The 23,789-nt window shown below is 44.1% G+C and overlaps 1 protein-coding gene across 6 annotated transcripts in view; it reads right to left on the reverse strand.

Moving 5' to 3' along the window:
- The window catches only part of ETV6 (ETS variant 6), a 169,836-nt gene that overhangs the window by 14,219 nt on the left and 131,828 nt on the right, over positions 1-23,789 (reverse strand). For all 6 annotated transcript variants that reach the window (XM_019544267.1, XM_019544266.1, XM_019544269.1 and 3 more), the window contains 2 exons: positions 22,342-22,476; positions 15,464-16,006 (listed from right to left, as the gene is read on the reverse strand). In XM_019544267.1, the coding sequence (XP_019399812.1) occupies positions 15,464-16,006; positions 22,342-22,476 (678 nt within the window). The remainder of the gene's footprint in view (positions 1-15,463; positions 16,007-22,341; positions 22,477-23,789) is intronic.

Consider the following 23,789-nt stretch of genomic DNA (forward strand, 5'->3'; position numbering starts at 1 on the left):
GTCCAGTTCTGTGCGCCCCATTTCAGGAGGGATGTGGACAACATTGAAAGGGTCCAGAGGAGGGCCTCCCGCATGATCCGGGGACTACAGGGCAGACCCTACATTGAAAGACTGCGGGACCTAAACCTGTTCAGCCTTCCCAAGAGAAGGCTGAGGGGGGACCTGGTGACTGTCTATAAACTCACTAGGGGGGACCAGAAGAGTTTAGGGGAGACACTGTTTCACCTACCGCCCACTGGCATGACAAGGAACAACGGACACAAATTATTAGAGAGTAGGTTTAGATTAGACGTCCGCAAGAACTACTTCACAGTTAGGGCGGCTAGGAGCTGGAACCAACTTCCTAGGGAAGTGGTGCTGGCTCCTACCCTGGGGATCTTTAAGAAGAGGCTTGATGACTACCTGGCTGGACTCATTTGAGTCCAGTCTTTTCTGCTGCCCAGGCAGGGGGTCGGACTTGAAGATCTACAAGGTCCCTTCCGACCCTACTTCTATGATTCTATGAAAGCTTGTGCTAGCCATCTATCTATCTATCTATCTATCTATCTATCTATCTATCTCTCTCTACTTTGATTAGTCTCTAAGGTAGAAATCTACCCTGCTTTCTACTTGACTTCAGATTAATCCAACTAACTACTTCTCTGAACCATCCCAGACAAATGTTCATCTAATCTACTCTTAGACTTTCAAGGATGGAGATTCTATAACCTCTCTTAGTAACTTAGTCCAGTGTTGAATTCTAACCCTCCTGGTTAGAAAATTTTTGAATATACCCAACCTAAATTTCTCTTGTTGCAATTCAGGCTCATTACTTCTTGCCCCGTTCTCTGTAGAAATAGGGCACGTCTACACATACACGTTAATGAGGAGTAACAGCCCATTTTACTGTTCATTATAGCTTTGCGTAAAAAAACCATGCAAATATGCTAATGCATAGTAAAATAGGCTACTGTACATGAAGAGTCACTTAAAAAGTATGCTAAGAACTTTTTTCCCAACTACTCAGTTGGTCTAATAAAAGATGTTACATCTACTCAAAGAACCTTGCCTGCCTATGTCCTTAGACCAGGCCTATCCAACATATGGCACGCGGGACACCATGCAGCCCGCCAAACCAATTTATCTGGCCCGAAGTCCCTCACTCAGGACAGGCGAGGAGTCCTGGCACCTACTTCACGCTCCATGGCAGTGGGACAGTGGCAGGGCAAGGCGGGCAGGGTCAGCCCTCAGGCCCCAGCCAGCAGCGAGGGGAGGGGAGCTGCCTACCCCCCACGGGGCTGGGCTTATCACGTGAGCCGGCTCCTGCTGCTGCTGCCCCGAGGGCTGCGAGGTGTGGAGCTGCCACAGCCGTGCCTGATTGGATGAGCTGGGCACAGCGCCCACAATTTTTCCTCTGGCTCTTCCCCTTGCACCCAGCACACAGCCAGGGGAGCTGCAGTATGGCCCACGTCCTGCCCGCATGTGTGGTGGATGGAGGCACTGGGTAAATTCCCATGTGGAGCTGGGGGTGCCTCGGGGCCAGGCTGGGACTGCGGGGTGCATGGTTGCCAGGGCTGGGTTCAGCAAGAGGCAGGAGGAGCCCGGCCCAGAGGCGCTTTACCTCCAGCCGCCTCCTTGCTGGTTCAGGTCCTGCTAATGTAGCTGGTGTGGCTGAGGATGGGGGTCTGCATCTGATCGCTGGTGAGGATTATGCATGTTTGGGAGCACCTGTGCTCCTGCTCCTGCCTCCCCGCCCCAACACAAGTCTGTGCCCGTGCCCATGCCCATGCCCATGCCCACGCCCTGTGCTGCCGGAGCGGCCCCATGCGGGAGGCCAAGCAGTGGCCGCTGGCACTGCTGGCCTGCACCTGCCTTTTCACCCGCCCGCTTCAAGCCAGCCCCGCTGCCCTGCCCTGCCCCACAGCAAGGCATCACCTGCTCCCCCCAGGCGCTGCAGCTCTCCGGGCCTGGTCGCCCATGCGCAAGGCCCTGAGGGGACCACTTCTCACGTGCTGCTGGGGACAGGAGGAGCCTGGCCGGGTCTGCACCAGCCAGCAGAAGAGGCAGCGGAGCTGTGTGCTGCTCGGGACAGGCCAAGCCTGCACTGTTCAGTCCCAAGCGGCACATGGCTCCGCCGCCACTTTTGCTGGCTGGTGCAGACCTGGCCGGCCTCCTCTTGTCCCCAGCAGCACATGGGAAGCTAGCTTCAGCTGCATGCTGCTTCTCCTGGCTGGTGCCGACCTGGTTCTGCCCAGGTGGGTCCTGCAGCACGATGTCAACCGGGCATGGCACCAGCAGGCCAGGTGGGCCCCAGGTCAGCCCTGGCCTGGCCCTGCAGCTTCTCCAGCACCAGGTCAACCTGGCTGTAGCCAAGTGGTTCTTGCAGCACCATGTCAACCCGGGCATGGCACCAGGCCGGCCGGGCACCAGGTCTGTAAAAATACCGTCCAGTGTTTGGATTGTGTTTGCTTGTTTCTCTTTGTGCGGGATTGGGGGGGTTCAGTTTGTTACTACTTGTTAAAGATGTGTTACTAACAAGTTATTAATTCAATAAAAGTAAATCTTCTTGAAGATCATTCTCAAAAATGCCCATATTTTGTTGCTTTGATTAGTTTCCACTCTGGCTGATATCTTTTCCACATTTGATCTGTCGATTTGCATTATGCTTCTTTCATTCATTGAGAAGTGAGTAGAAGAGAAAGTGTTTATTTTAGTCAAGTGTTTGGTATTATTTCATTCTTGCTTTTATATTGTTTTTATTTTGGATTTTAAACCACATTTCCAGACCCATTTCATTGTCACTTCCTGCAACTTCATTGGTGTCAAAGGTCACGTGACATCACTTCCTGATGTGATACCACTTCCTGTGAGGTCTTTGAATATGGCTCGCCTGCCCAGTGGGTGATAAAAGTTCGTGATCTGGCCCCACATTCAAAAAGGTTGGACATCCCTGCCTTAGACCAACATGGCTACAACCAAAAACCCACTTAAAAAGCATGTACTCTTGGTACTGCATACTGGGAGTGCCTAATGCAGATTTATTTAGTACTTCATATTGGAGGTATGAAATGTAATGTGCATTAGGAAAACCACATAAATTGCACATGTAGGCACACCCACTAAAAATAGCCTATCATTATTCTCTTTTTAACAAACCATCTATGTATTTGAAGACGGTTATCAATTTCCTTCTTAGTACGCAGTGAATCCCAAGTGCTCATCTGTATTACTGTAGCCAAGCCAGTCATGCCCCAATTTGCATTTGTGGATTTGATTTTTCCATCTTAGTGCAGAACTCTGCACATGCCCTCAATGAATTTTATTTTATTGATTTTGGCACATTTCTCCAGTTTAGCAAGTCATCTTGAATCCAGTTCTGCTTTCCACTCTAGCCATCCCTAGAATTGATCCAACCTACACAGTGCATACAAGCCCCTTCTCAAAACTGGTTCTGCTCATGAAGAGTGGAATCTTGTCAATCCTGCCTCTCCCTTTGTTCCTGCATTCCTTGACCACAGAAAGATGTTCTTCCTCATCAACCAGTCCCACTTTTTAACTGCTTGTAAATCCTTGGGTTACTCTTAATGCCTGGTCTGAGGTTCCTGTTCATCCACATAGGCCTCTGGCTCTTCCCCACCAACTTCTGTTCTTGCTTGGAATGCAGGTCCACAATAGTATTTGTACTTTTGCTTTAAAATAGTTCCATGCTCTTTGCATATCCACATTTTCAGCTTTCATGTCCAACTGATTTGAGAGTTTAACCTATTGCCTTAATTTTCCAAAATTCTCAACCTACAGATGGCCCTTTTGAAGGCAAAGTCCCCTGTTATAGACCTATACTTGTCCCCTCTGCATTTAAGTCAAAATTGAATTAGTTTGTAAACACTTGCTCCTCAATGATTTCCCACAAACAGTTCTATAAGATCCTGACTACTAGCCAAAATTAGATTTGAGGTAGCTTTGGCTCTTGTTGGTACAGTGACCATCCTTCCCCACAATGTGACAACACGGGGATACGTAGTGCCATAGAAAAGTTGTGCATTTAGAACAAAAAGGAGAATACTCCTGTGTGATTAGCTGTTACTTCAAGGGCATACACCAAGACCAGGATAAAAAACAAGAAAAAATCTGTAAATTTCATGGGAATTAAAAATGTATGCTAAAATAATTAAGGTAATCCAATCTCCTGTTTCATGTTGTAAATTGATCCTAGGTGGGGGTTAGGGAGAAACTATCTGCCTTATCCCTGCACAGCATTGCACAGTTGGCTGGGTGAAGCTTGGAGGTGTTTCAGTAAGGACAATTTCATTTTTCTTTGTCTGCTACTTGAGGCAGGATGCCAGGCTGCTATAGTAAAACCTCCTGACAAACAACTGTTTGTACTGTTCTGTAAAATCAAACTGGGGCTGAGGAGGAGGTTGCCAGACTTTACAATTCAACAGTTGCAACATTGCTGTCTGCCTTGAACCCAGATACGGGTGGGGAACAGAACAACGCCAGACTTCTACCGTGACTATGTGTGATATTGGAAATGAGGCAGGAACACAGAAAAGAAAATCTGGGTTTGCCCTGTTGCAAGCAGGAACAGGGGGTGGGAAGACTTAAAGGACTTTGTCTTTTGTGTTTGTGGGAAGAGGTCAGAGTGCCCTCCTCTGGGTTATATACAATATGGGCCAGGAATTGAGAAACAGGGTAACTGAAACTCTCAGCCATTCGGCATCAAAGATTCAACAAAGGGCAGGAATGTAACCGCAGCCCTGATTTCTGTCTGGCTGCAGACAAGGAATTTACTTCTTAACAAGCAGGCTGAAAGCAACGTAAAACATACAAGGAACAATTTCCCCATACCAAACAGGTATTTCCAGTATAAGTTGCAGGTGCTGTTTTCTCTCATTATCACAACTGCAGAGAGCAGTGGAATTTGTTCTCTAGAAACGTCTCTCCCAGGTTTTAAGAGACAGACTCTTCAAGACAAGTACTGAAGTTAAATGGAAACAGTGAGGGAGACTTTGTAGCAGAGTCCTCCCAACAATGAGATGCCCCAGAGTCTACACCAGGGGCTCAATTCATCTCTAGGTTCTGGCAGCAGTAATGAAAGTGATAGCTTTCTAACGGTGGAAAAACCATGATCACATGGGGCTGTAACAGTACAATGAACTGCCAGAGCGCGTACAGCAAATTCAGCTGAACCATGTATTGATACAGTTTGGCCCCAGGGAGTTTCTCATTGCTTCGACATAAGCAGTAAATTACACTTTTCCGCTCCTTCCAAAACCTTATGGAGGGAATGATGGTGGAAACACTACTTGTTCCCTCCGCCATGTGGGAATTCCCTTTTGGACCACAGCCAACCTTGCTGATAGCAGTATGAAGTGAAGACTCTGAGGCCATGTCCAAATGCAGAGTTGCATCAGTTTAACTAAAGGTGTGAATTTTTAAACCATCTCGGTAAACCAGTGATAATTCCTATGTGACCATTCTCACTCTAGTTTAAACCAAGCTTATTTCAATTTAATTTGTGATAATTAGGAGCAGCACTTTCCCATGTTGGGTAGAGCTACAGACCTGATTCTTACTTAAACGGAGGCCTCTTCTCAGCTCTCCAGCCTTCAAAATCGGCTTTGGAGTGAGTGTAAACTAATGTAAAGAACCTACAGCATAAATGTAAAGTGATCAACCTTCAGGGACAACATTTTTATATTATCCCAGGTGTGCCAAAGAAGTAATATACACCACTTCCAGTTCCAATGCAGTGTTGCTGAGAGGCAGAAACACTTAGTCTGAGCACAGTGCTGCTGAAATGCAACTGCACCAGTAATTCTCAACCAGGGTGCCGTGAGATCCTTCTAGGGGTGCCCTGAGATGCCAGTGAACATTAACACCATTAGTTATGTGAACACCTTCACATGATTCACACACAAACTCACAGATTTAAAATAGGAATCCACAGCATCAGAAAGTTCTAACCTGTTGTGGTCTTTCTGAATTCCTTGTAACAGGAGAATTGCTTTTTTTTTTCTAGTAAAAAAAACAAGTGAAAGCTAAGAGCTGGCATTTTCTGCATGGTGGCTTGAGTCTAAGGTGCCCTGCATCTAAAAAAGCCAAGGACTACTGAACTACAGTTTCCAGTTCTGCAGATAGCCTGCAGCTACATACCATGCTAGAAGCAGTATAGCTATGTTCGCATGAAGACAGGGCATGGCATGCTGTGTCCTCTCAGCACCTACAGCGAACACTGTATGGCACTGATCTGGAACAAGTTTCTCAAAATCAGGCCCAAAGCCCCATTCTAGGGAATCCTCAGGGATGCTGAGATACAAATGCAGGACTGTCCTGTGTGTAACTTAGGAAAGCTAGTCACTTGGTCAAAATTAGAACTGAACTCTTTACTCCATAATTGCTGTAGCAAGCATTTAAATGGGGCCCAAAATCTTCTAGTTGGCTGGCAAAGATGAGAAGTGACAGGATATATCTGAGTTAAAATGGATTCAACTGGACTTCTTTGCATTAAAACTCTTAACATGCCTAATACTAATTGGTGACACTATTCTTAGTACTGTGCCATCTAGCCCTGCTGTGCTGAAAATGAGGTTGAGTTCTTAAGAGCCTGGCGGTAGCTAGACTTCTAATATTGCTACTACTGCCACCCCTGTGGAAGCTCTTCAAAAATATACCTCAAAGCTAAGACTGCATACTTCACAGTCAACTCTCAATAGCTGGTCCTGTCAACATTTTTTTCCTTGCAAAGGAGGGAAGGAACAGTGGTTTGCAGCTTGTATGACAGCTCTCCTGCTAGCAGCTCAGTTTGCACAATGAAGTTCACACTTGCTCTTACTCTGCTGCTAAGGTGTGTGTGAGGAGGGAGGAGCAGCAATCAAATCTGACAGCTAAGCACATAATTGAATGAAAAGCCTGAGGGCTTAGTTTACATAGGGAAAGGGCCTGCAATAGCTAGTGCAGCACAACTGTTCCACAACAGCTCCCTGTGTGGACACTATTCCAAAATAAGAGAGACTTTATTCCAAAATAATGCCTCCACTCACAAAACAGGCTAAGGCGATGGACAAACCTAGCTTCTAAATGCTTTAAAGGGGAAGGAGACCTGCCACTGAGGAGCATACATCAGCTGTTAGTATGCAACTAGTAGGTCTTCATGCTCCTGTAGAGATACCTGTCTGTCTATATACCTGAAGTGTTCTAGAATATGAGTGATTTAATTTCAGAACAGAGTGACCACTTGAGGGAGTTATTTCAAAATAGCTAATATAATATTAAACTAGCTCTATCAGCCAACTTCTTCCTTGTAAACAAGTCCTCTCAAAATGGGTAACTGAAAGGCTTAGTATCTGGCAAGACCTGTGGCTGTGATTCTGAGTTTCTCCTGGAAGAGTGGCTGGTAATATATTCACCTAGGAAGCTGCTTCTGCTCTGGGTATGTCCACGTAGCAGTCACAGAAATGACTGTACTGTAGAGATACCTGATCTAGCTTTTAAGCTCTTTTGGGACCTGGTAGCAGTCTAGACATAACACTACAGAGCTCAGAATGGAATAATTTACACTGCTTCTCAGGTTTAACGCTAACTCAAGTATCTTGACTTCACAGTCACTGCTGCGCAGACATATTTTGTATGTCCTCAGTCATTCTGATGGCAGGGCTGGCAGCTGCAAGGCAACCAAGCTCCAAGGGACTCTGTTCGCACACCCTTTTCCCTCCCCTCAGCTGCCAATAACTAAGTCCAACTGGGCCCCAAATTCTGTATCAGGCTACACACATCCCTTTAGTTATGCCCCCAAATTCCCTGGGCCAGCAGTAGTTTGGCAGACCAGATGTTTGACAGCTTTGATTTAGACCAGTGGAGCCTCAATTTTCTGGACACATGGGCTAGATGAGTGACACAGAGTCAGTGCATGAGCCAGATCCTGTGTGAGGTTGGCATGAGAGGTTGGTGTGTGGGCATAATCCAGCACTGACCCAATCCAGCTGTGCGTCAACCCAGATCTGACAGTGCACTGGCTTGATCCTGCATGTCTACCCACCCAGATCTGACCCTTCACCAGCCCGATCCCGTGCAAAGGTCACATTATTCACCCCACGGAGCTCTCCAAGGGGCAATTGACACTGTCATTGCTTCCCTGCCATCACATTTCTGGTCCTTTGTGGTGCCCTGTGGGCCATATGACATGACTCTTCAGGCCAGATCTGACCTGCAAGCCAGGGGATGAGCACCCCTGATTTAGACTATAAGCTCTCTGGGACATGAACTGTCTCTTACTATGCATTCAAAGGCATGTGTGGGGCCTTGATCTCCTTTGCAGTCTACAGGCACAACTATAACAACAAAGCAAAGCAGAGGTGCCCATTCTTTCAAGTCCTATACAAGCTACCCTGATAGCAGCTATGTTGAGATCTTGCTAGCACACACGCACACAAACTGTAAAGCTTTAGCTCTACTATTAACCTTCTTAGGATAGACATAGTAATGCATTAAAAAGGTGCTTGTGACTACAACATATTGCAGCTACACCACATTGTACAGGAAGGGAGATAAGCCAGCGGTGTCAAAGATATAGCCTATGGGCTGTATTGGGCTTGCAGATCCACATCATCTGGCCCTTGGTGCTAGCCCCACTGAGGACCACTCTGGAACCCCTTCTCCAACATGCTGGATTCAGTGCCCACGGCACCTGCTCTGGCCTTTCTGGGATATGAGCTGCATGAAGTGCCTGCTCCAGATGGTCCTGGGGCAGTTGCCACATGTGGCACAGTCTTGGACCAACCAGAGCAGACACCATGCACACTGGATCCAGTATATGATGGAGGGAATGAGGAGAGCCTGGTTCTTGGGCCTGATTTGGTATGCAGGGCCAGCCCTGCACTGGACTGGTCTCAGGCCACTCATCTTCTCCACAGGGCCAGATGAGTTGGACACCCCTGAGATATGACCTATTGCTCTAATTCTATATATTGGTAGAACTATAGAAATAAAGAGCACTCACCCCTGCCCCAAAATGGTAGGGTTCTTCTAGTGCAATAATTATGCTCATACCAGATCTATTAAGAAGAAATGCTCAACCTTGAACCTGAGCCCTGACAGGTATGTTGTGGAACAGCTGGTCACCAGGTCACTTGGGATTTGTTAGGTTTTTCTGTAATGCTTAAGCCTACATATTTGTTCTTGCTAGTCTATGATCTTAATCAGCAAAGTTTCTTCTTTTCTCATGGTTTTAAAACAAACCTTTTAATTTGATGCTAATTTTGGAGATCAACACAAATTTCTTCACAAGTGAAGCTTGTTCAAGGTTCAAAATAAAAAAACCCTGAAGAGAAGAGAAGAGAAACACTCCAACAGGCAGTGTCTCACCTATTAAGAATTGCATGCTTACCAACCCTCCATTTAGAGGAAAATAATGGGGAAAAACCCAGAAATTGCTTCCCTTCATTGAACTTCAGGATGACATTCAACAGTGCTAGAGCAGTTTAACTATGTGGATTACCTGGAGCATAAGTCATTCCCAACCTATGTTCTGATGCTCTATATGGGGCTGAATTTCATCTCTGGTGATCATGCTGGTTTGCTCTGGTTTAAGGGGTTGCTCCTAAGAGCCTGTGAGAACCAGAATGCTGTAAGGCAAGTATCACCCTCCTATTTGAATATGGGAAAACTGAGGCAGAGATAGCAAGTCATAATTAGAGCTAGGAGCAGAATGTGCTTCCATGTCTTTTGGCAGGGGAAGGATTTTGGCTGCCTTTATGAAAGTATTTACTATAATGTTCAGCAGTTACAGTCCAATACATGGCTGGGGGAGATAACAATCCTCTCAGCAGTTTAAACATCACACTGCTTTTTCTCAGACTCTTGGAAAGGGAAAAACACTTGAAGCTAAATAAAGCCCAATTGCTACGGTAACCCAACTGATAAGAACTGCATACTAACAGACGTTAAGAGAAGCAAAAAACTCACCTGCCTTTGATTTTTCTTAATGAAGGTGAAAGTCAAAACTAATATGCAACTTTAGAAGAATATTAATGGAAGGTATAGTTCGGTTTTTCCAAACTATTTGCACAAATGGATCTGCCTGAATAAGGCCAAACAGGTTTGCATACACTAGCATTATCTGTACAATTCTCATTGTCCTGGCTTAAACACAAAACAGATGATGGATCTGAGAGAGTAGTCGATTCCCATCTAATTAGAAGTCATAACTCTGTTTCCTGACACCTTTTTCTTGCATGCACACCAGCTCTCCATTATACTACAGAGGAGTAGTAGAAGCATAGTGGTTAAAACATACCATGATAGCTTTCCAGAACCTCTAACCAGCAGTATGAAGTTCACCCTTATCATGGGCAAATGAACTAGCTTTTTTTCCTGTGGAAGAAAATACATTTACTTCAAGAGCTCGTGGTCTTCTTTGAGGATGCTGCTCTACAGTGATTCTTCTGGATGTCGAGACAATCGATTTTCAAATGAGTAAAGAGAGCATCCAGAATTTTAGTAGCAAGTGAACCAGAAGGAACAAAAGCCAAGCTCTAACTGACAGAGGTTAGGAAGAAACCTCCTTTGTGATAATTTAATTACATAATTACGAATTGCATGGCTTCTTGCATCGTCATTTTATAAGCAGCTGGTAGTGGCCCTTAGATTGGATCATTGGTTTTAGCCAACGCAGCAGCTCCTGTGTTTCTCCCCAACAAACTAGCTGTGCAGTTGGGGTAGAGGTTTGTCACGGTCTACTAAAGCAGATACTGGGGTTGAAATCCTGGCCAGTGATACCTTCGATGAGGTCCGGATTTCACTTTGACTGTTGCAACAGCTACTTTGGCCCATGCTATCGCTACAGTTGCTGTGCAGGCCTCAGCCTCAGGCAAAACGCTCTCAGTAGTTTCAGCCAAAGGGATGCCCCTTGCCTCTTTTTACACGATACGGAAGTGTTTAAGTCATAAAGTTGCTTGTTTGTGGACAGATCCTCCCAGGTAGAGGTGCACAGGCACTGCAGCTTTCAATCTGCAGATTCATAATCTTTTTTTTTTTTGTTCAAATTGGAACAAAGGTCAGAAATATAACATTTTCCCCAGAACAGCAATGTTGGGAGCAGTATGAAGGTATAAGACTCTGGCCTGGGTTCTAGCTAGGCCCCCAGCTACCACTGGGCCAGGCATTACCCCCACTGCTGTGTATCTATTTTATCCAGTTAATATTAAATGTAAGATGCAGTGGCCAACTTCAGAAGGAGGACTGGTGAGGGCTCTGGGCAATATATAGCCTAACCTGGTGACTGGAGCACTGTTTTGGGAAGCAAGAGATTACACTATCATAGAAAAATAGGACTGGAAGGGACATCAAGAGGTCTTCTGGTCCAGCCCCCTGCTCAGAGCAGAATAAGTTCTGTGTAAATCATCCTAGACAAGTGTTTGTGTAAGCTGTTCTTAAAAACTTGGGGAACAAACCATCACACACAACTAGTAAGCATATTGCTTGAAACATCAAAAACATCCTTTACTTCAGGTAAAGCACGGGGATGAGGGTATTGTCCGTGTCCTGCCACTGCAAGGATAGGACCTGGGACTCCTACTCCCTAAGCAAGTGCCCTAGGTACTAGAGAACTGGGTTAAAATGGAGAAAAGGCCTTTCTCCTGCTCCTCTTACTTGCACAGGGTGATTCTGTTTCTTCAGAAAGCATAGCTATGTGCTGCTTAAGCATGTGAAGGGTAAACAGGATCTTGCCCAAAGTGTTTGATCAGTAAAATTAATATTTTGAAAACGATCACATAAAAATGTTAGAGAGATTAATCAATTGCTGAGTAGAGGTCATTATTTTTCTGACAGACAGTCCAGAGTTCTATTGATCCAATTTGGAAACAGGATGTTTGCAGATAAAAGCTAGGGAAAACATTGGGTTTTTTTACAGCAAAAATTAATTGAGTGAATGAGTGAGTTCATGCATTTGTGTTAAGAGGCCTGGACCTAAATCCTGCCCTAATCTATGTTCTTTGCCAGCCTGTGGCAGTGAAAGGGCAGATTTTGGCTTTTGGCATTTAAAATATTTGAAATAGGAATAGAACCCACAACACCTGCATCCCAGTCTGCTGCTCCATCTGCCAGACCCCATCGCCACCTTGTTTATTCCCAAAGCAGCACATTGTTTTTTTAGGAGTATTTTTAGAAATCACAGAATTCACAGAAAATTACAGTTGGAAGGGACTTCAGGAGGTCAACTAGCCCAACACCCTGCTCAAAGCAGGGCCATCCCCAACTAGATCATCTTATCCACAGCTTTGTCTAGCTAGGTCTTAAAAATTTCCAAAGATGAAGACTCCAGAGATGAAGACTCCATCTCTGAGTAGCCTGTTCCAGGGCTTTACTACCCTCCTAATGAGAAAGTTCTTCCTAATATCTAACCTAAACTTCCCTTGCTGCAACTTGAGACCATTGCTCTACTTTTAATTCCTTAGTATAGCAAATGACTTAGCCAACAGAAAGCAAGACTCTTCCAATCTCTCAATGTACAGAGCACCTGCTTCACAGCAGAAGCATTCTCAATAGAGGGAATCTCAAGGTATTAAGGGGTTAACGTTGTCATAGAAAAAGATGGCATAAAGGAACTTAAGTCTGAGAGCAAAATGCTCCAGAGAGGAAAAGAAAACACATTACATGCCACTTTCCTTTCAGGAGCCCAGTTCTCCAGTCACTGAACTTGGAGTGGGTAGTATCTGGCTGTAGTGTATAAGAATTGGGTAGTGCTCCCTTTAAATAGTTTGTCAGCCCTTTGGAGAGTCTCTCTCTGTTTCAGAAGTCCCTGAACCCTGCCAGAACAGCAGCATGTGGCAGGCTGTCTGCAGTTAAAGACACGTTTGTTTCAGCCTGACTGTTATCACTGTGGTTCTTTCCAATCACATCTGTGCACAGAGCAAGAGAGACAGCTTCAGCATTGATGCTTGTTGCAGTGCCCAGTGTGCTCTCTTCTGGTGTTGCAGATCCATCGCAAAACCCACAGAGAAACCAGAGCTAACCAACTGCTGCATAGGAAATGCTAGCTCTCATTTTCAAGCCTGAAGGGCTACTTTTTTAAAAAAGAAAGTCAAATATAACTTCCGAGAATACACCTTACGTAAAAAAGGAACAAAAACAAGGTTCCACGGAGTCTTCACTTTAAGGGAACACAGCTAGTTTTGCACCTCTCCTGATATAATATCTGACAGACCTGCCAGGGGCTGAATGTGACATGCCATGTGTGATAAATACCAAAAGGAAAGACGAAAGTCATTCAGGCAGGGAAGTAAATGTTGTGCCATTGACTCCTGTAATGTAAATGTCTCTATGACAGTTTCCTCTACTAGATAAGGGTCTGTGTCCTTTGCTATTCAGGGCAAGATGGTCAGATGGGATCCTTCTGACCTTTACAATCTGAGCCTTTCTGCTGTAAATAGTTTTCTTCAGTAAATGTGAGAAGGCCACAAGTTAAGTTTCTTTAGTGGAGTGGAGAAGTCTGATACTAAATAAAAGCCCTGGACTATGGCACTGCATTTTCTACTGAACCGTTTATGCTACAAAGGAGTGTGGAATGTTCCCTTCCCTCTGTTATTTGGGGCATTCAGCATGTTTCTGAAGCATCTGGGTTTCCCCTGCTCCCTCCTCTCACCCCCCAACCTTGAGCTATTTACAGTTCCCTTTTAAGCACAAATAACACTTTCTGTAACCTCAGTTTCCTGATTCAGCTGTTGTGATGTCAATTATTTACGATAACACAAGTAAGACAAAGCCTGAGGTTTGTGTGGGATGGAGGTATATTTAGGTCTGTCAGAAGGGACAGTCCTGGTAATAAGACACATCAGAAAAGCCTAAGGCAGGTCTCCCTGAGGAAAGAAGTAACCAGGATGGCCATGTCATACAACTGGGCCCAGTGCCGCGATGTTCGGAGTACCCCTAGATGTTCCAGTGTCTCAACTTCTTTCTCAAGTCACCTTCCAGCAGTTATTCAGTGCAATGTAGGATTATACCCTTCAGGGACAGGGACAATCCTGAGGCCTTATTTCAAAGGCCTCCCAGCATCACTCACTATTTAGCCTTGGAAAATGGTAGCCTTCCTGCAAGGACAAGTTCTAGAAAAGAACTAGATGCCTTCAGACAATGTCTTGGAGGAAGGTGTTTTGGTTTATAGTAATTCCTTCTCCTGCCCCTTTTTTCTTTTACTATTAAGTAGGTAAAACTGCTTAGTGCTGTAGACACTGCGTTGTTTGTATTAGGTCAATTGATAGATCAGTGTCAGTGGGAGAAGTTGAAAATGCTTCTACCCCTCATACCCTGCTTTGGTAAAAGCCTCAGCTAAATGACTATGCACCATTTTCACTTAAAATCTGAAGAGAAGGATTAAAGTTTTGTAGCAAACCAAAGGTACTTAAAAGTGCTGCTAGGTTCTTTAACACACTCAGGGGGAACTTCAGAATGTGTCCTTGTCCTAAAACCGTTTCCGTCAAACATTAATTCGAACTCCTCTGATAGCATTTTCTGCTTTTTGGACCAACTCAGCTTGTAAGACACTCCATTAGGGATAGTCCTTTTTTCAAGCCTATCATTTTAAAGGGCACTGACTAGCAGGAGGTAGAATAGGAAGGACAATAAGGCACCCTCTACATGTCACATGTATGGCACAATTAAATGATTAATTGTGCAATTACCTTAAAACCAGCTATATATGCAAAGTAGCTATCATATGATAAAAAGCTCCAACCAGCTATAAAGTTAGACCTGAAAAATGTGTATTATCTTTATAGCTGTTGCTATCCAGCATTAATTTGCATGTGTAGAAGTCTCCCTGGAGGCTGGGAACCCATGAGCTGACAGGGTCCCTAGCCACAGGGGTTCACCATGCCCAGCATGAAACCCCCACCCAGGAGATTGTGGGTGCTGCAATCCCCAAGGCTTGGGGCTGCATGAAATCCTCAGGCTCAGTTGGTCATGGCTGCTGTGATCCTCCAAGCCCAGGAGTGCATGGGCACCCCTGTGGCTGCAAGCCTCTTAACTGAGGGGGCTCAGACATAAAAGCTTGCTTTTTGCTGGTGCAGGAAGAGCAGCAATAAGGCACAATGGGATCTAGTGTGCAATCCCACAACACGCCTCCTGCCATGCACGTGTAGTATGGCAGGAGGCATGATTTTGTGGATCATGCATTAGATCCCATCATGCCTTTACCTGCATATGTAGAGGGGGCCTGAAAAGCAGTAACCATAAACATTTTTTAATGCTAGTGCTGGATCAGAGGCAGAACATTCTGTTGGTCTGTTTACTTACCTGTAAAACTGATATAAGTAATACTTAACTGCCTCCACAACAGCTACAGTGAGATTTACACAATGCCAGCACATTCTCTGAAGTTATCAAGTACAAATGGAAACTCAGATAGCTATAAATCTTATTCTCTGGTTCATGGCTTTTGCATGATGTGGCAGGTGAAGATCACAGGTGTAGAGGATGTTACACTTACCTGCTATCCTTCCAATTGGCACTGAATGCTCCTCAGGAGGGGAGACAGACACCATGATGTGGTTCATGTACGCTAGCTCCTCTCGGTGGGACAGGTTGATGGGTTTTACCTCCCTGTGCAGCCCATCCTCAGACAACCTCGACGGTTTGAAATCAGAGTGCCTGGGGTTCAATATCAAAGGGTGCATGATGGGACTAGGCATCAGCTGGATGACTCGGGTGTTCTCCTGGCGGGGGCTGGAAGGCTTCTGAAGCACTTCTGAAGGAGGTGGGCAGTGGTTGTTCTCTATAGGAGACACTGAGAGAGGGTAAGTATCCTGATGGTTGTTTTCTTGCTGATGCCTTGTTCCTGGGACCCTCTCAGCTGGGGACAGGCGACGGATAGTGTTGTCCAGTGGGGACTTCAATGGTCTCTGTTCCAGGTCTGGTGATGGCCGGTGATTGGTGGTGACAGGTGATCTAGAGCGATGCAACAGTTCAATTGTTGGGGGATTGTGATGGACTGTTTCTGTTGATGGTCTTGAAGGTCTCTGGACAAAGTTATCTGTGAAGAAAAAGTAAAAAATGTAAATTATGATGGAATCACAGGACCTGGCTCAGGGAATTGTTTTAAAACAGTCTTCTATTGTGCTTGACAAGGAGGGAGTGTTGTCTAATGCAGGAGGGGACTGCTTGTTAGGACATCTTGGTTCTCTTGCTGGCTTTACATATGGGTAACTTTGGACAGACAACCTACCCTCCCAGATCCTTTGAGGAAAAAAGTTATAGAAATGCAGGTTATTCTTATTCACTTACTGTTGTATTGTTCTGAAAACAGAACATAAATCTGTCTGACAACATTTCTTACTCTAATTAAACAGGGTGGACTTAAAAACCAATGTATACAGGTATGAACAGTAGAAAACCAGGGAGGGTGACAAGAGATTCCAGACTGGTCAGCTTAATGGGGCACTTATTAAGGGTGGAAGGCCTGGTGTTAGGCCCATCTGTACCACTTTTGTTTCTCTGCAAATTCTATAAAAGCCTGTTGCAAGTCTTGGCACTGAAAATTTGGATCTGAAGAACAGATCCAAGAGGTAGAGTGTCTTGGGAAGATTACTGAACATGTGGAGGTGGACCAGACCTATGTCATGGTTCCCCACATAACACATGATTGTCCCCATATAACACATTCTCCATTCCAAGTATATCAATCCAACACAGTACCTCATTTTCCAGGTACACTTGTGAATGGTTTCAGGTGGCTTTAAGCTTGTTTTATTGACTTATACATCTCTCTGTTTCAGGTTTAAACTACATTTAAACTGGTCAAAGAGGTACATGTGTTCATACCGTTAAGTAATATAGTCATATAGATAAAAAGAGCCTGTTAGACTATAAAACAGACTAGGTAATCTAAGAACTTTTTCTTGCAGAAAGTTTTATCTCATATACTGTACTTGTTTTTCACTCTATCACCTGCTTTAAAAAATAAATACAAAAAATACCAGTAGTACTACTATGACTAAAAAGACCTTTGGAAAATAACCTCAGTGAGATTTTTCAGCTCAGCCTAAGAAGTCTCAGCTAGATAAAAAGCTTTTACAACTTTTGGGTGGGCCTATTCACTTTAGCTGTGTCCTTTTAAGATCAAGGGGAACTGAGAAAGCATGGATTCAAAATAGCATCTGCAGGGACTGGTGACATACACACAAACCAGAACATTACAACAAACAAAATATAAATGGATTTTGCCTGATTAAGGCCACAGCTTTCTGATTGGGAAACTACTGGCAGAGAGCAAAGGCTAACAGGTTTTTATCTGGAAAAACAAAGATCAAATTTCAATGCTGTTTGTCAGAAACCTCAGGTGATAACAGTTTCCATCTCCTCCATACATGTCAACAATCAAAACAGGTAAATGTGGCCATCCTACTTGTTCATTCATCTGAGTCTGTTCGAGTTAAAAAAACCTGATTCTCTTGTTAAGGCAGCACTGCCCTTTGAAAGACCGAGTGAGGCACAAAGGAATCTAAGGGCTTCCTGCCTGTTCTGGAATCCACGCAAGTTTGTATGAGGGCTCAGCACCTTTCCATAAAAGGGCCTGAACAAACAGGGCTCGTCTGCTGGGAAGACTGGGTTCCAGCTAACACTGGCTCAGCAACCTTACACTGACCCTCTGCCCACCTACTGTCTGTTCACCTACACAACTTGCCAGCAGCTAGCAGCTTCCTTGTGAAGGTTTAGGAGGAAGCTAGATGGGTCTGGAGTTTATGATTCACATAGTTGAGATCATAAACAAGAAAAGTATATTTGTATAACTACTTAGGTTAGTAATAACAGAACAGCAGGAGGAAGTGAAACTTCATGTCCAGGCTGTGCCCTGTCTGCATTGGCTGAACAATAGAAGTTGAACTATGGAGCTTAAAAATTAGTTTAAAGGAAGTAGTGGCCAACCAGTGTGGAAAGACCAGGTCATGTTAGAACAGTGCTAAAAAACTATACTTTAAACTATACTTTAAAATATAGATGGATGTTCAATCTGCGTGCAAGAAGCCTAAAATCCATTTATGAAAGTATTTCCCAAACTCTTTTGACTCAGTAGCCATGTCTACACGTGCAGTGGACTGTGCAGTAACTGGTGGTACTACACAGTACCATGACTGCACGTTTTTTTCCTGGTGCTACTGTGTATTAGCTCATTACTGCTGCACAGTACCATTGCCACACAGTTAGTGTTTGGCAACACTACTGCGCTGTAGCCACAAGCTACTATGTAGTAACTCGTGGCTACTGCGCCGTAGCATCTCATGTAGGTGTGCCCAGTGACTGCTGTCAACCCACCCTTTTTCATAGACCCCTATGCACACTTATCAAAATGAAAAGGGTGGGGGGGGAAGGTGAAGAGAGGATGTCCTAGTATGATCAGTAGACCATTTAACATGGCCTTGCAAGCCAGTTTGGGAACCAGTGCATTAAGAAAAACTTCTCTCTCTACCCCCATTTTAGTTGCTGCTGCTTTCCCCTTGCCTGGACCTAGTCATACTCCATATCCTGTTTTGAGCTGGAATACTGTTTGCAGTTTTAGGCTCTGCAATATAAGAAGCAAGTAGAGAAACTGGAGAAGATCCAGAGGTGAGTGACAAAGATGATGAAGGGGTTGGAATGCACGCCATATGAGGAAAGTTGGAGAGAAGTGTGTTTAGTTTAGACAGAAGAGATTAATAGGGAACAGGACAGCAGCTCCCCATCACTGACTCTTCACTGTCAGGGCACAGGTCTGTGTCTGTACAAATGTGCCAATCAGATTATAATTTCTGATGAGATTTTTTTTTTAAGTGAATTCAATGCTGTGAAAAGCTGATGACTTCTATGATCCCTTTAAGGACAGGTGAGGCTCCTAAAGGAAGTAGAAAGTTGCTGGATTGTAAGTCCTGAAGACTGCAATTCTTTGCTTATCTACAAAACAGGTGCAGGCAGCAGCAGAAGCTTCCTGTCATATGACTCTTCTGATTCAAAGGAACCAGTGAAGTTAAGGGCTACGGACAGAAATTACACATAAGCCAGCATAAGTGAATGGAAACCAGTTCAAATCTGTAAAACAACAGAAGTTCAGTGCACATCAACTGCTTTCAAAATAGCTGAAACCAGTTTTAGATACATCTGGATGGATGTAGTATCAGATTTAACTGATTTAGGTTAAAGTGGTCTATGGAACTTCTTTCCTAGATCCCCTCCAGATTTAAGTTAACTCACAGTCCCCAGCATTCCAGGATGCTTTGTACCTCCCCTGCAAACCTCCCTCCCCTTCCCACCTCACAGGGTGCATGGGCTAGCCTTGGCCCAAGCTGTCTGCTCCAGCCAAGCAAGAAGGCAGGTCACTGCATTTTTGGAATCAAAAGTGAATGTCTGGTCAATTGCTTATCGGTTCAATCAACGCAGCTTAGACTTACCCATAAAGATTGAACTGATTCAGTCTTGGGCTTTTTGACTATCTGTACTTAGTGAAGAAGATTATTCAGTCTCTTTTGCTTCTTTGGCCCTTGATGTCCCTATAGTGGCTCCAAGAGGATCAGAATCAGCTTTTGCCCTAGAAATGTCTACACTTGCCCACAGGGAACTGATTCATAGATTCATAGTTATTAGGTCAGAGCGACCTCAGCAGATCATCATTTGATTTGAGACCATCAAACTCTCTTTGCATAGGCTAAAAGCTAGGACTTTGGCGAAGAAGAGACCTGATCAGGAATACAAGAATAAACAAGCCTGAGAATAGTCCTAAACCAACAACCCTATTGCCCCCTCTCCAGTGTGGTTAGTTATGCTGGAATGAATGCCCCAGTGCACAACACAAAAAGCAGGAGTGTCTAGGCAGGAGGAAAAAGAGTGGTAAACTCAGTTGTGCAAGGTCTTCCACGCAGTAATGTGAGAGAGGAAGAGGGCAGGGACAGCAAGTTAAAGTACACAGGCAGCACTCAGTACCTGCCTGGGAATGTTTGGCACAGAAAGGTTTCTCATTGCCTAGGTTTGTGGCTGGGGACCCACGATTAAAATGCTTCTCAATTTTAATTGGCAACAAAATTGAAAAGAGAGAGAAAGAAGAGAGAGAAAAGGTAATTTAGTGGTTGGAAAGAAAAAGGGAGGCATGTTTTCAAAGCACTGTACTCTATGCAGACAAAATAGGGCTCATGCTAACCCTAAAGGAAAGGATTTATTGGAATCAATCAGGTTTTGTTCAGCAAGCTGGATTGTGTTAAAACTAGATGATCACAAAAGACTTGTACAATACAAATCTCGATGTGACTGGACCTTCACCTGCATCAAACCACCTTGTGACATTTTCCATAGCTCATAATGAAAACTGGATACTGACAAACTCAGGATCTTTGTTATGATCTACCACAGGTCTAGGGTGTTTCTGGGCAGCTGTCAGGGGCTGTTAGCTCAGTTTTAATGGAAATACTGATTCTGGACATACATGAATCAGCTACACTTTTTTCTTGCATGCTCAGGCACTTTAGGTCTTTCTGTTCCCACAGAAATCAATGTGAGCTTGCCCTTTATTGAGCAGACCCTTATTAATGAGAATTATGCACAATGATCAAGTGGAGAAGAGGTCCTACTGATGAAAAAGAGAATTACAGGCAATAAGGGACAGTTGGTGTGGGAAACAGATTGTTAAATCTACAGCTTATAAATCATAAGCCAGGCTTTAAATCACAAGCATGCTCTTACAGCTGTGACTTAGCTACACCAAAGATTCTGTCCAGAGGAACTGAGTGCTAGCGTACAAAATGTTCCAACGCTTGGGATTTGCCTAATATGTTCTTCAGTACACGTTTCACAAAGGGCTCACCTGGCCCATTCCCAGTTTTCCATTAAAAAAACTCAACAAAAATATTGGGTGTAGATACAGAGCTTTCATTATCAGCCTTTGCTTGAATTCAGCTGTACTGGGGCAGATATTTAGCATGGTAAGGTAAAACTGTACTGCAGTCCTGGGCTCCTGATTCTGCCCTTCCAATGCCCTTCAGTATGGTCCTGCAGTCTCTTGTCTTAAATTTTGTAAAAGTGTGCAGCTCTTCCTAGGATCAACACAGACTAGGGTGAAATCCAAGTTCTTTTTTTAGAGTTTTGATTCAGGATGAGGAAAAACAATAGCAGAAAAGATTCTGTCAAAACTTTTTCTGAGAGGACAACTGGCCTTTTTTCTAAATTATATTCTTCATGGGAAATGTCAACTTTCTTCAGAAACTTTTTCTTAAATTGGAAAATGAAAGGCTCCAAAATTAAATATTTTTAGCCCTTATTTTCCAGAGAAGAAAACATGGACATTTCCCTGCTAGCTCAAAAAAGGAGTATATTCCCACCCCACCACTCAGTACGGTGGGAGGCTACATGCCTACAAAACCAGGGAAGATGCCTATGCTTCATTCACCCTTTATTCTAATCATAAGATAAAATAAATTCCAATAATACAATTAAAAGTTTGTTTCTTTGCTGTCTCCAAAGAACATCTGAAGAAATCCTAGTGTTTTAGTCTTGCTGCTACTACACTGATAATATGCTAAAATCTCAAATCACTCCAGAGTCTGGATTCTGCACTTAAAAGGTATGAGTGCTTATGGCAGACCAGTTTAAGTGGTGGCCTGGATAGTTACTTATAAAAATGACATAATCGAAAGAGAAGCTACATTTTTTTCAAGAACAGAATTTCTCTGAAAACACAGTAATTACCGATTTAGTTAAGCTGAACAAAGAGTCATGCCTTCCATCAGGCCATCCGAGTCAAGACTCTAAATCTGTGAGAGTGTCAGTGAAAGTGAAATCCCAAGTTGAAACTTCCTCTGAGAATTTCCTGTTCTTACCCTGCCAACCTTTACATCCAGTCGATCTCCTGTGCAGTGAGAGTCCATGAGGCAGAGAGAGAGCTGTCTGCTAGACAGCTAGTACCTTGGTGTGGGAAGTGAGGGAAGGAAAGTTAATTGGCAGGCATACATTTGCTTGTAGACTTGTGCTTATGCCCACATGCACTCTTTCTCTGTCTCTGTCTCTCTCATTTGTAAGTGTGTGTGTGTACAGACACCACAAAGTCATCAGCATATTGTTTAAAGGTTATGTTGGGTATTTGGATACGGGACAAGACATCAGGGGTTAAAGCAGAATTATACAAACAAACAAATGCAACTGGAAAGCTTGAGAACTTTCAACCATTTGGCTCGTCAGACTACCTGAACATTTTAACAGCTAAGGAAGCTAGCTGCTCCAGTGTCAAGGCTGAAAGCTAGAAAAACTATTTTCATTAGTTTTGAACAAGAAGAGAAGCACATAACTCCTCCTCCAGGCCTTGCCCAAACTGTACATACAAAGACGAAAGAATAACAAAAGAGACATTGTTACCTTCATCGTGGTTTTGGTGTAATATGACCTCTGGCTGAGCGTGGATAGAGTTCCCAGGGTGGAAGAAAGGTGAAAACAGCATACGAGCTTTCCTTTGCTTCAGGATATGCTGAAGCAGTTCATACAGTACATCACCTGAAAGACAAACAGCAGGCTAAAGGATATGAAAGGCTACATGCTGCTGGGAAGGCTCATTTAGCCATCTGATGCATGAATTCATGGCTCCCGGGTGCCATTTTCCAATCCAAAACTGCCTCCAGGAAAAACCTGCATCTTACTCACTCTTGTGTAAGGCTCCTTACTGGCAATTTTGCGTGTCAACAGTGTCAAAGAGGAAAGAATAGGGGGTGTGAGATAAACATCAGTAAAACAGCCCTTAATGGTCTGCTATAGAGACTTTGCACTTCCCTACGGCCTCCCTTCTGAGGCTCTCAAAACTTCACTAATATTAGTTAATGAAGCCCCACACTTCCTTTTCTGACAACCCCACACTTCTCCTGACAGTCTTAATTTTACTGACAAGCAAATAAGGACACAGAAAGTGTTACCAATTCAAGGTCATCCAGCAAGTCAGTGGTTCAACTTGGAACAAAATCCAGCTCTCCTGACTTTTAGCACTCTCCTTTTAACCATTGTACAACACTTCCTCTCTTTGGCATCTCTATATAATGAGTTTTTATACTGGAGAGGATATATCTTCCATTAACCTCCTCCCAAAAACAAACAAACAAACAAAAAACCCTTCCCCACTCTGTATTGTGGAAAGGTATTTCTGTAGTATTATGACATTTGAAGGAAATAATAGAATGCTAGGTAATTTCTCCCCATAGGAAATTTAGTCGGGTCAATGCCAATAAAGAACATGCACGGCTGAAGAGGGCCTTAAGCTAAACTTGGATGCCTAAGTCTAGAATTCCAATTCTGATCCCTTAGGCTGCTGCTGCATAATCACAGAGATGCCTAAACTCAAAGGAATCCTCCTTTACAATTCTAGAGTTCCCCAGGTGCCTTTGTGTATATCAAGAATTGCCCCATTCCTGGCAAGGCAGCATAGCTCAATGCCTAGGTACACCTAAACCCAACTGGGATCGAGAACCTAAGTACTCCTTCATTAAAGGTACTGAAGGGCTCACTTTCTTAAACAACACAAACAAGATTGGGCTCCCCACAAAATTCAGTGCATCAGCCATGGGCAGTGGTGGAAGAGGATCATAGAATCATAGAATCAATGAGTTGGAAGGGACCTAGACAGATCATTGAGTCCAACCCCCTGCCATGGGCAGGAAGGAGCACTGGGCGTGGCAGGGGTCATAAGACCCCAGCCAGGTGCCTATCCAGTCTCCTCTTGAAGATTTGCAGGGAAGGTGAGAGCACCACCTCTCTGGGAAGCCTATTCCAGGCTCTGGCCACCCTTACAGTGAAGTAGTTCTTCCTAATATCTAACCTAA

Source organism: Crocodylus porosus, unplaced genomic scaffold (genome assembly GCF_001723895.1).
Source record: "Crocodylus porosus isolate Cpor-Errol unplaced genomic scaffold, CroPor_comp1, whole genome shotgun sequence".
NCBI classification, from domain to species: Eukaryota; Metazoa; Chordata; order Crocodylia; family Crocodylidae; genus Crocodylus; species Crocodylus porosus.